Here is a 12,637-nt window from a genome sequence, read left to right on the forward strand (position 1 = left end):
ACAGAATAAAGCGGCTAGAGATAATGAGATGAGATGAGATAAAGGAACAGCAACGCGTTTCTGTTCTTTCCTGATTTCTCGTCATTGACACATTTGGCTTTGGTTCCGTGTTATTCAGTTCATAACGGTAAGTTCAAACTTAAGTAAATAATTCAAAAAGGATGCCCCTTTCAAAAAATTCCTGAGGCAAGATGGAGAGAAAAAGGATCTTTCAGCTGGAATTGGACTGGCCAGCTCTAGAACAACTCTAAAGACCAAGTTTTTAACGTTTAACATGTTATCAATTCAAATAACAATAGCCATACACAAATATTTTCTTTCCATTCCCTAACACCAACGTCATGCAACCTAATGCACAAAATGCACGCCTGCTAATTCTTATTAAGCAATGAAACCTTAGTCTTTCTAGCAGCTGTGGCTCTTTCTGAGTGACTTCCTGTCTTGGTTTCCAAGTTTTTCTGTAAATGTTTATAAAACAGTTTAAAAGTGGTCTCATAGTGGCAGTGCCTGGACGGTTGAATTATCCCAGTGCAGCTGTATGTCCCCTTACTTGTCATCTGTAAATGTGAATACATGCAGATGAGAAAGAGCTTAGAGATACTGTATGTTTATGCCGGCCCTTGGAGATGGAACCTCGAGAGTAACAGTGATGGATGTGAAGGAAACACGGTAACCAAAACACTCTGATCACATATACATGTACGTACTGTAAGGCTGTGTGTTATGCCAGGGAAAAACCTTTCTAACACAGATTTCAGTAAGTTTAAACTATCGAAGCTACAGTATACCGTCTTGTATTTAAGCTACACACTTTCTTCATTTCCAATATTTTCTACTATACTATTCAAAAAAAGTAGGGGATATTGGATTTACAAGTAGAATGAAATGCAGATCATGAGGTCAGGAAGGAAACAAATGACAGAAAAACATTAAGGAAACATTTGTCAATTTATTCGAAACCCTGTGTACAGTCAGTAAAGGACAGATTCTCCAGAATAAGGGTCAACACAAACACAGGGTCACACAGCAAATTTACCACCATTTTGAAACCGAGTCAGTAGCGGGTAAAACCCCCTCGGTTGGCTAGACAAGCTCGAATTCGGCGTGGCATACTCCTAACGAGACGTCCCAGGTCATTTTGGGGAATGTTATTCCATTCCTGTTGCAATGCTGCAGCAAGTTCTTGGACATTGGCAGGAGGTTGTTGACGTTGGCGTAGCCGCTGTCCAAGCATGTCCCAGACATGCTCGATGGGGGAAAGGTCCGGACTGAGTGCTGGCCATGGTAATCTGGTGATATTCTGCTGCTGGAGGTAATCTGTAACGATCCTGGCCCTATGACATCTGGCATTGTCATCTTGGAAAATGAAATGGCGGCCATAACGACGTGCAAACGGCACAACATGGGGTGCCAAGATGTTGTCCCGGTAGTACTGCCCTGTGACACGTCCAGCAACAACATGCAAGTCTGTTCTGCCGGCAGCAGTGATGCCTCCCCACACCATTACAGAGCCACCCCCATACGGATCATGTCTAATGACGTTAACGTCATGGAAACGTTCGTTACGTCGGCGCCAAACCCTCCTGCGTCTGTCCAGGAAGTCCACAGTGAACCTCGACTCATCTGAGAACATTACGTGGTTCCATCGGCGATTATCCCAGCGTTGATGATGACGACACCATTGGAGTCTGGCCCTAATGTGACGATCCCTCAAACAGGGAATGACACGAGGACGTCGGGCGTGTAAGTGAAATCTGTGCAGTCGATTCCTGATGGTCTGGCCACTCACTACCAAGCCAGTATCCCTTCGAAGTTGAGACCTTATCTGATTTGCTGTTACCATACGATTTCTCAAGGCAATAGTGCGGATGAATCTGTCCTGAGCCTGAGTTGTTGCCCTTGGTCGACCGGATCGTGGTCTATCCTGAACAGACCCTGTAGCACGATGTCTGGACCATGATCTGCTGATGACAGACTGGGAAACATTCAATGCTCTTGCCACAACGACCTGTCTTGTGCCAACCTGTAGCATGCCAAGGGCACGTAACCTCTCATCCTGTGTTAGACGGCGCATGGTCTCTGTTTAATTAACGACTTCAACCACTGATAATCTGATGCTTTCTCTTCAAAATCTTCCTTTGGAGTGGCTCTAACCTTCCAATTCAGAGTCATGCAAATTTGTGGCACGACCCCCTTGATCATCAGTAGCATCCCGTGCTGATCATGAGAGTGTCATTGATGTGTTTGGGTGATGAATTTCTTTGGAAATGCTTCCTCAGTAAGGAACTATACAACATGCTTTCGTATCCCTTTGTATATGTGAAAATTTGGATCTCAAAATAAAATATCCCCTACTTTTTTTGAATAGTATATTTTAGCGTAATACTGAAGATGTTAATGCCATGGACAAATAGTCTGCAGTCTGCAAAATATGCATTGGCCAATAAAAGTGTTAAATAAATCAAAAGTTGTTGGCTTTTTTTTTAAAATATCCATTAGTGTTCTGTCAGTGTTTATGATGGAGCTTTGCACACACTGGGCATTTTCTCAACCAGGATACTTACACTTGTGTTCAAAATAATAGCAGTCCAACACGACTAACCAGATCAGTCACTGTTTTTGGTGGAAATTATATTACTACATGGCAAATAATTTACCAGTAGGTGTAGTAGAGTCATAGAAAACCAACAGACCCAACATTCATGATATGCATGCTCCTGAGTCTGTGTAATCGAATAATTAAGTGAAAGGGACGTGTTCAAAATAATAGCAGTGTGAAGTTTAATTAGTGAGGTCATTCATTCTGTGAAAAAAGAGATGTCAGTCAGGTGGCCCTAATTTAAGGATGAAGCCAGCACATGTTGTACATCCATTTCTCTCTGAAAACCTGAGAAACATGGGTCGTTCCAGACATTGTTCAGAAGAACAGCGTGCTTTGATTAAAACGTTGATTGGAGAGGTAAAACGTATACTGTAAAGAAGTGCAGAAAATGATGGGCTGCTCGGCTAAAATGATCTCCAGTGCTTTAAAATGGACAGCAAAACCAGAGAGACGTGGAAGAAAATGGAAGACTACCATTCGAATGGATCGAAGAATAGCCAGAATGGCAAAGACTCAGCCAATGATCAGCTCCAGGGTGATCAAAGACGGTCTGAAGTTACCTGTGAGTACTGTGACAATTAGAAGATGCCTGTGTGAAGCTAATCTATCGGCAAGAAGCCCCCGCAAAGTTCCACTGTTAAAAAAAAGACGTGCTGAAGAGGATACAATTTGCCAAAGAACACATCGACTGGCCTAAAGAGAAATGGAAAAACATTTTGTGGACTGATGAAAGTAAAATTGTTCTTTTTGGGTCCAAGAGCCGCAGACAGTTTTTCAGACGACCCCCAAACACTGAATTCAAGCCACAGTACACTCTGAAGACAGTGAAGCATGGTGGTGCAAGCATCATGATATGGGAATGTTTCTCTTACTGTGGTGTTGGGCCCATTTATCGCATACCAGGGATCATGGATCAGTTTGCATATATCAAAATACTTGAGGAGGTCATGTTGCCTTATGCTGAAGAGGAAATGCCCTTGAAATGGGTGTTTCAAAAAGACAACGACCCCAAACACACCAGTAAGCGAGCAACATCAGGGTTCCAGACCAACAAAATGAAAGTTATGGAGTGGCCAGCCCAATCCCCGGACCTTAATCCGATAGAAAACTTGTGGGGTGACATCAAAAATGCTGTTTCTGAGGCAAAACCAAGAAATGCAGAGGAATTGTAGAATGTTGTCAAATCATCCTGGGCTGGAATACCTGTTCACAGGTGCCAGAAGTTCTCAGAAACCGTGGTTATACAACTAAATATTAGTTTAGTGATTCACAGGAATACTAAATCCTTAAGATTTTTTCAGTTTATACAGTCAATATTTGGAGTTTGTAATGAAAAATGCAGACACTGCTATTTTTTTGAACAGCCCAATGTTCATTTTTCTTCATTTTCTGTAAAGTAATTAAAATATTGATACATTTTTCTTCATGTTTTGATGTAGAATATAATGTGCAGTGTTCCCAATGCATGGAAATAAAAACTATTATAAGGATTTTGAGCTTTACTCACGTTTTTAAACACACTGCTATTATTTTGAACACAACTGTGCCTGGCAGGGGCAATACCATGATCAAGAAGGTGGTTTGCCCAAAGTGAGACCCAGCCATTACACTCAGGCCTTTGCGAATTCCTCAAATGCAGGAATCTCAACTGCACAATTTCTGATAGTGGGGGACTGCGTGCGCACTCTCCCCTTTCACACAACTCTTTTTGGGCGGCATGGTGGTGTAGTGGTTAGCACTGTCGCCTCACAGCGGCCGAAGGGGGCCTTTCTGTGTGGAGTTTGCATGTTCTCCCTGTGTCTGCGTGGGTTTCTTCCGGGTGCTCCGGTTTCCCCCACAGTCCAAAGACATGCAGGTTAGGTTAACATGGGACGGCCTTGAGCTGAAGTGCACTTGAGCAAGGCACCTAACCCCTAACTGCTCCCCGGGCACTGTAGCATAGCTGCCCACTGCTCTGGGTGTGTGTGCGTGTGTGTGTGTGTGTGTGTGTGTGTGTGTGCATGATTGTGTTCACTGCTTCAGATGGGTTAAATGCAGAGGACGAATTTCACTGTGCTTGAGTGTGCATGTGACAAATAAAGGCTTCATCTTCTTCTCTATTAGGGAGTTTCACCCAACAGGCTTTCAAGTTGGCTCAGCACTTGTTGGCGTCTTCTCCTCAGTTCTGAATGACAACTGTTTGCTTGGGGAAACAGTTTCGTAAATATTCTTTTTTTTTTTTTTTGGTTATGATTTCCAGTTTAGCCTGATGCTACAAACCAATCCACTTTTCTTCACAGATTACCGAACGGGTCCATGCTTCTCCCAGGTTGTCAACAAGATGTGCCAGAGCCAGGTGAGTGGCATTGTGTGCACTAAGATGCTATGCTGTGCCACCATTGGCCGAGCCTGGGGTCACCCGTGTGAGGAGTGCCCTGCTCAACCACAACCCTGCCGCAGAGGCTTCATCCCCAACATCCGCACCGGAGCCTGCCAAGGTCAGCACTTATCTCACAGTTATCATTTAGCATTCAGCTGTTATAGTCTAGTCTATACATTTAAATGGGGGTGGTGGGGTACTGTACTCCTCGTCTTAGAGATATCTCATCTCATCTCATCATCTCTAGCCGCTTTATCCTTCTACAGGGTCGCAGGCAAGCTGGAGCCTATCCCAGCTGACTACGGGCGAAAGGCGGGGTACACCCTGGACAAGTCGCCAGGTCATCACAGGGCTGACACATAGACACAGACAACCATTCACACTCACATTCACACCTACAGTCAATTTAGAGTCACCAGTTAACCTAACCTGCATGTCTTTGGACTGTGGGGGAAACCGGAGCACCCGGAGGAAACCCACGCGGACACGGGGAGAACATGCAAACTCCACACAGAAAGGCCCTCGCCGGCCCCAGGGCTCGAACCCAGGACCTTCTTGCTGTGAGGCGACAGAGCTAACCACTACACCACCGTGCCGCCTGTCTTAGAGATTTACATATAATTATAATTATTTACAGATAATTACTGCAGGGCGGCACGGTGGTGTAGTTTTGGTGGTGCATGTTTCGCCTTGAGCCTGGACTGGGCTTGGCAGCGACAACTGCAACTTGGCTGAATAATTACAAGAATGACTGACTGTTCTCATGCTGTAATATTAAACTGATCATGGTTATTGAAATTTAGAAATCAAATCATAAAGAGAGAAGTTTCTTTCATTCATTCATTCATTCATTCATTCATTCATTCATTCATTTTCAGTAGCTACTTTATCCTGGTCAGGGTTGAGTCTATCCTGGGAACACTTGGTGCAAGGCAGGGATACATCCCAGGGTATCGTGTTTATACACACACATTACATTTGCATGCATATTCATTCTTAATTAGGTGCAATTTATAGTGCCAGCCTAAATGTTTTACTTTGGCGATAAGAGAAGGAGATCCATGTGAACACGTGAGAACGTACAAAACTTCACACAGACAGTAAAGGATCAGACCGAGGACCCTGGAGCTGTGAGCCAGCACCACTACCTCCTGTAATACTATGCTGCCCACAAAGAGATTTTTTTTTAGGACAGGAAGCGTAATAGTTTACAGTAGTTTTGTCATTTTAGAAACAAGAAAACTGAGGATCGAGAGAACAGTTAGCATTATCTCATTTTTATGGATAAACATGCATATACAGTATGAGCAACATTTTTATGCAGTGAATTGATGTAATATATACACAGGCCCAGAATATTTCTGTGAAACCTCTTTAAAGCTTCCACTTGATTCGAGAGAAGGGGAATTCCTGTGTGGTAGCTTGCACCCGAGACATAAGCACAGGCCAGGCTTTGTGACTCCCCTGTGATTGTGCACAACTGGAGTAGGCAGCATGTTGGAGCGAGGCTTAAAAATGTGTCTGATCCTCTGTTGTGCTGGAATGAAGAGGGAGTATTCGCTGCAGTCACCCCACACACAGCACCTGATACAGAACAATCGCTCTATTTGTTGATTATATCTGCCTTCAAAGTGTCTGCCTTTATGCAATGGCCAGAAGGAAACAAACTTTTCGACTTTATGAGTTTTGCATCTGTGCCTGTCATGCTTCTAATGATTGCCTCCAATGAAAAGCCTGGACCTTTGATACCCCCATCTACAGCTTGGCTTGGGTTTCAAAGTGGATGCTCTGCATGCTGTAACGATTTAGCGTATGCTCTACTGCATCCACTGCGATGCTTTTTTCCTTTGCCAAGTCTCAACACCAACACTGGCACCACACGCCCATCTGGAATAAGTTTGTTTGACTTGCATCATATTCAAAAGGGTTAAAACAACCTACAAACAGCAAAAGGGTTTCAGACTCAGTCTATACATTTGCTTTTAATCTACTGTATTATATAGGCTAAATACTTTTACTTAAGCGACTTACGTACTTAAATCACCTTATTTCCATCTCTGCTGAATCCTCCAAAAGCACCTGGATGCCGTAACTTCGCGGAGCGATTCTGATTTGTGAGCTTCATCTTTGCATCTCAAAATATGTCCGAGTAGTGATCCTGCTACATCATGCCACTCTGGATATTTTGCTCTGAGAAACCGACTGACTTGAACGTTTAATTTATCGTTTTAGCACGTCTGGACAGCACATTTCTGAAGACTGAAGTTAAGGATCCAGACTATACAAAGTGAATTTTGAAATAACTCTGAATAATACGGTCTTCACAGAATCGTTCAGTCATCCTTCCTGTTATTTTTCCACTGACTTCATGTCTCTCCTCTTTCTGGTGATTAGAGTATAACTTTTTTTCACTTAGCAGTAGGATTCTGCGGGTGTCGACGTTTCTTTGTAGACAGATTAAAACTAAGCTACTCCCTGACATCCTCATCAGCCGCTATGCAGCTAGAAGTTTCTCTGCAGTCTGTCTACCCACGTTCCTGTACAAGGGACTCTTATTTAAAGGGTTTAGGCAGCAGGCGGATATGTGGGACATGAATGGTGCTACTGTCTCACGCAATATTGTCTCTCGATAGCTCGTATTCTGAATAGTTTGTACTGAAAACATCAATCTCTTTCCATTTAGGACAAACTGGAACCCTGGGTGATCAAATGAATCAAACTTAAGAAAATGTGCAGGTGAACACTATGTATAAGATGAAATAACAGTTAAAGGAACAGTCCACCGTACTTCCATAATGAAATATGCGGCTCGTCTGAATTAAGACGAGCTGCTCTGTACCTCTCCGAGCTTTGCGCGACCTCCCAGTCAGTCAGACGCAGTCAGACGCGCTGTCACTCCTGTTAGCAATGTAGCTAGGCTCAGCATGGCCAATGGTATTTTTTGGGGCTGTAGTTAGATGCGACCAAACTCTTCCGCGTTTTTCCTGTTTACATAGGTTTATATGACCAGTGATATGAAACAAGTTCAGTTACACAAATTGAAACGTAGCGATTTTCTATGCTATGGAAAGTCCGCACTATAATGACAGGCGTACTAACACCTTCTGTGCGCTTCGGCAGCGCATTGATATCTGAGCTCCGTATCAATGCGCTGCCGAAGCGCGCAGAAGGTGTTAGTACGCCTGTCATTATAGTGCGGACTTTCCATAGCATAGAAAATCACTACGTTTCAATTTGTGTAACTGAACTTGTTTCATATCACTGGTCATATAAACCTATGTAAACAGGAAAAACATGGAAGAGTTTGGTCGCATCTAACTACAGCCCCAAAAAATACCATTGGCCATGCTGAGCCTAGCTACATTGCTAACAGGAGTGACAGCGCGTCTGACTGCGTCTGACTGACTGGGAGGTCGCGCAAAGCTCGGAGAGGTACAGAGCACCTCGTCTCAATTCAGATAAGAGCATATTTCATTATGGAAGTACGGTGGACTGTTCCTTTAACATGCCAACAGAAACATAAGAGCAACTTGCAACACATTCAAATTAAGAAATTCAGCTGTGTACTTACAGTAGCATTGGAGTGATACGGGCGTTTAGCAGATGCTCTTATCCAAAGCAACATACAACAAGCACACAGGGCCTGGGTGCCTTACTCAAGGGCACTTCAGCCATGGATTTTCCTGCCGGTCCAGGGAATTGAACCAGCAACTCTTTGGGCCCAAGTCTGCTTCTGTAACCTTTAGGTCATGGCTATAAGTATGATGAGAAATCTTTTAAAATGCTCCCAACTGGCACAACAAGTGTTCACCCTGTCGGTGAGAGATCACAAGGTCGAATCCCAGCAATGTCACAGCCATCTGTAGTCAAGAGAGAGGGAGTAAAATTGGTCACACTGTTTGGGAAGGAGGCATGGCATACTCTCTTCCCTGTCAATCAAAGGAAGTCTGTGAGTCCATGTATACCGAAGAGGCCAACTTTCCTCGGAGTGTGTGATGGCTTGCTTTAGGTACCTTCACCCTCCCCTGTTGGTAGCTGTTGCATGATAGCAGTGAGCTGGCTGATGAATGGAAAATGGCAGGTGACCAAACAGAGAGAAGTATGGGGGGGAAGAACAACTTAGAAGGGAAGGGGTCAAGTGCATCAATTTCCTAAAAATATGTACTTGTTTGTTTGACTTGCTCTATGTCTCGATCCATCTATCCATCCATCCATGGCTCTGTCTGTCTACAACTTGTTTTAAATATTAAAAGGATCCGGGTATTGTGTGTCATTGGAGGAGGGAGACATCCATCCATCCATTATCTGTAGCCGCTTTATCCTGTTCTACAGGGTCGCAGGCAAGCTGGAGCTTATCCCAGCTGACTACGGGCGAAAGGCGGGGTACACCCTGGACAAGTCGCCAGGTCATCACAGGGCTGACACATAGACACAGACAACCATTCACACTCACATTCACACCTACGGTCAATTTAGAGTCACCAGTTAACCTAACCTGCATGTCTTTGGACTGTGGGGGAAACCGGAGCACCCGGAGGAAACCCACGCGGACACGGTGAGAACATGCAAACTCCGCACAGAAAGGCCCTCGTCGACCACTGGGCTCGAACCCAGAACCTTCTTGCTGTGAGGCGACAGTGCTAACCACTACACCACCGTGCCGCCTCAAAGCAGATTAAATATCTCTTATTTTTTGCCATGATCGCTACAACCATTTCACTTTTATTTAATTTCCACTACAGTCCTTTACATGACTTTTATATTATTGCGTGCTTTAATTGTGAAATTTGGAATGGGGCTTTTACACAGTTTAACTATAATTCTTTGTACAGATGTTGATGAATGCCAGGCTGTGCCAGGTCTCTGCCAAGGAGGAAAGTGCATGAACACAGTGGGCTCATTTGAGTGCAAGTGTCCTGCTGGGCATCGCCTGAATGACGGCACAAATAAGTGTGAAGGTAAGCAAATATGGTTTCTTCAGTGGGTTTCTTGTGTCAGGGAGCAGAGTTGAAGACGCGTGCAAGTGCAGATTTGGTTTATTTGCAGTGAAACACACTAAACGCAAAGACCACGAAACTAAAACGAGGACTAGTGAGGCAAGGTAACAGCTTCAGCATAACATGAGAAGGAGAGGGCGACAAATGACAACGAGAAAAGTGAGACAAAGACAGAACTTATGTACTTGCGCTCATTAAACATAAACGAGGATCAGGTGTCAGGATCGTAGTTCTGCGCCATATTCAGTGCAATCATGGCATCTTGTTTAACGCTTTGATGCAAAACATGGGTCAAAAGTGACCCGGGTGAGTTTTTATCCTCTATATCTTTGCAATAAATTAATTCCATCATTCAGTATTCAAGGTATTCCTCCTCAATTAACTTGTTTTTGATCATCATACATCCTTATTTAATTTTTTCCTTTCTTACTTTTTGAATAAAGACCCTTTTTGTATCACTACCCTTCTAATGCACAGCATGGGTCAAAAACGACCTGCATTCATTTTCCAGGTTATTTCATGTATGGCTGAGTGTTTCTATGATATACTTTTGAAATAAATTCATTTTGTCATTTACTTTTCCAAATATGCAGTAAATATCTTGTTTTTGTTTCGCACAAATCATCATTTTGATTTTTCCTTTCTTAAGTTATGAACAAGCACAGCTTTTGTAATTCTACATCAAGTTTACACACATGGGTCAGAACCGACCCGCATGCATTTACTCCAGCGTTTGGTGGGAACTGTGAATTGTGCTTGTGTCAGACATTTCACAGCTCAGCACAGCGCCCTTTGCCCGTCTAATACATGGAAGTAATGTTTTTCAATTGTTCTAACATTACCTTAGAAAAAAATTGATGATGTTTAGGTTCCCTTGAGAGTGAGTAGATTACTTGTCAGAAAGTTACAAGTAATTACTATTAGCTACCGAGCTGTTGACATATTCTACTTTAGTTAGCTAATTTTATTGTAGTTGGCTTAGCTAACTACATAGTTAATAAATAAATAACTGGCCCCATTCACTGCTAAAGTAATTACTTGAAACAAATTATTATTATAGTATTAAGACATTTAATTTTAAATCACACTTGGATGACCCATGTGTAGTAATATAAAAAGTATTTTTGTTCATGGGCGGCACGGTGGTGTAGTGGTTAGCACTGTCGCCTCACAGCAAGAAGGTCCGGGTTCGAGCCCCGTGACCGGCGAGGGCCTTTTCTGTGTGGAGTTTGCATGTTCTCCCCGTGTCCGCGTGGGTTTCCTCCGGGTGCTCCGGTTTCCCCCACAGTCCAAAGACATGCAGGTTAGGTTAACTGGTGACTCAATTGACCGTAGGTGTGAATGTGAGTGTGAATGGTTGTCTGTGTGTCAGCCCTGTGATGACCTGGCGACTTGTCCAGGGTGTACCCCGCCTTTCGCCCGTAGTCAGCTGGGATAGGCTCCAGCTTGCCCGCGACCCTGTAGAACAGGATAAAGCGGCTAGAGATAATGAGATGAGATATTTAAAGAATACTTGGAATATTCAATCATAAAATAAATTGATTTCAAAAGAAAGCGCAAAGAAAAACTCAGTCAGCATGAAATAACCTGGAAAATGAATGCGGGTCATTTTTCACCCATTAGAAGGGGTGTGCATATGTTTTGCATCAAAGGGTTAAATTGTGGGCCTTATGATGATTACTATTAGGACAATTTCAGGTAATGTAAACATGCCTATATAAGCAAGGTGTACATGTTAGTTTCTTGCATTGAAGACACAGAAACAATGTGTTTGCCTGTTAAAAACAAGCTGACGTCATTTATTAAATTATTCTACCTGAATCTAGTTATTATATTTATTTATTATTTGGTTCAGGGAACACTAGCGTAAATACGAACAGTATAGTTACTGTTTAATGCTGTGCTTTGTAATAGAGTACCACTCATTGTGTTTTTATTTGAGCAGTTGAGTTTGCATAACTGAAGTCTGACCCTGTGTCCGAAATCACTCCCTACTCACTATATAGTGAGTTCGCCATTTTGTAGTGCTGTCCGAATGTATAGTGAGAATTATTACACCCTATACAGTATAGTGCACTCAAAGTATCCCACAGTGCATCATGAAAAGTAGTGTACAACCGATGGTCACTAACCAGGCAGTATATCCCATCATGCATTGTGGTCACGCTGAAAGAATAATAATAAAAAATAATAAATTACATTTATATAGCGCCTTTCTCAAACTCAAGGTCGCGTTACATAGGTCAGAGAAAACATACACACAAAAAGAAGAGTTGCTGAAGAGTGGTGAGTTTATGCACTGGTGGAGAAATGTTCATGAAACAGAAAGGTTTTGAGATGAGATTTGAAGAAAGGAAGAGAAGAGCAATCACGGAGGGGTTGAGGAAGAGAATTCCATAGCTTAGGGGCCGTGGCACTGAAGGACCTGCCACCCAGGGTAGAGAGTCTAGTGCGAGGAACAGCAAGTCAAAAAATCAAATCAAAAGCCTCCAGTTTGATTTAATAACATGCAGCGGCAAAGAAGAAAGTATACAGCCTTGATTTAAAAGAACTGAAAGATGCAGGTACTTTGTATTTATTAATGTGGGAAATGTGCTCAGTATAATATGGATTTATCACAAAAATAATGCGTGTATTTATTATTTTGAAAACCCTCCAGCCGACTGATCTGGCACGTTT

At 43.0% G+C, this 12,637-nt stretch overlaps 1 protein-coding gene and 1 pseudogene across 5 annotated transcripts in view; both read left to right on the forward strand.

Annotated features, from left to right (window-relative positions):
- The window catches only part of LOC132873115 (fibrillin-2), a 170,232-nt gene that overhangs the window by 18,799 nt on the left and 138,796 nt on the right, over window positions 1-12,637 (forward strand). For all 5 annotated transcript variants that reach the window (XR_009651532.1, XR_009651533.1, XM_060908372.1 and 2 more), the window contains exons 6-7: window positions 4,882-5,079; window positions 9,794-9,919. Coding sequence is in view for 3 of the 5 variants with exons in the window: in XM_060908372.1 (XP_060764355.1) it covers window positions 4,882-5,079; window positions 9,794-9,919 (324 nt within the window). In the remaining 2 variants the exon portion in view is untranslated. The remainder of the gene's footprint in view (window positions 1-4,881; window positions 5,080-9,793; window positions 9,920-12,637) is intronic.
- On the forward strand, window positions 4,142-4,296 carry LOC132873890 (U1 spliceosomal RNA; annotated as a pseudogene).

The sequence above is a fragment of the Neoarius graeffei genome, chromosome 25 (genome assembly GCF_027579695.1).
Source record: "Neoarius graeffei isolate fNeoGra1 chromosome 25, fNeoGra1.pri, whole genome shotgun sequence".
Taxonomy (NCBI): Eukaryota; Metazoa; Chordata; class Actinopteri; order Siluriformes; family Ariidae; genus Neoarius; species Neoarius graeffei.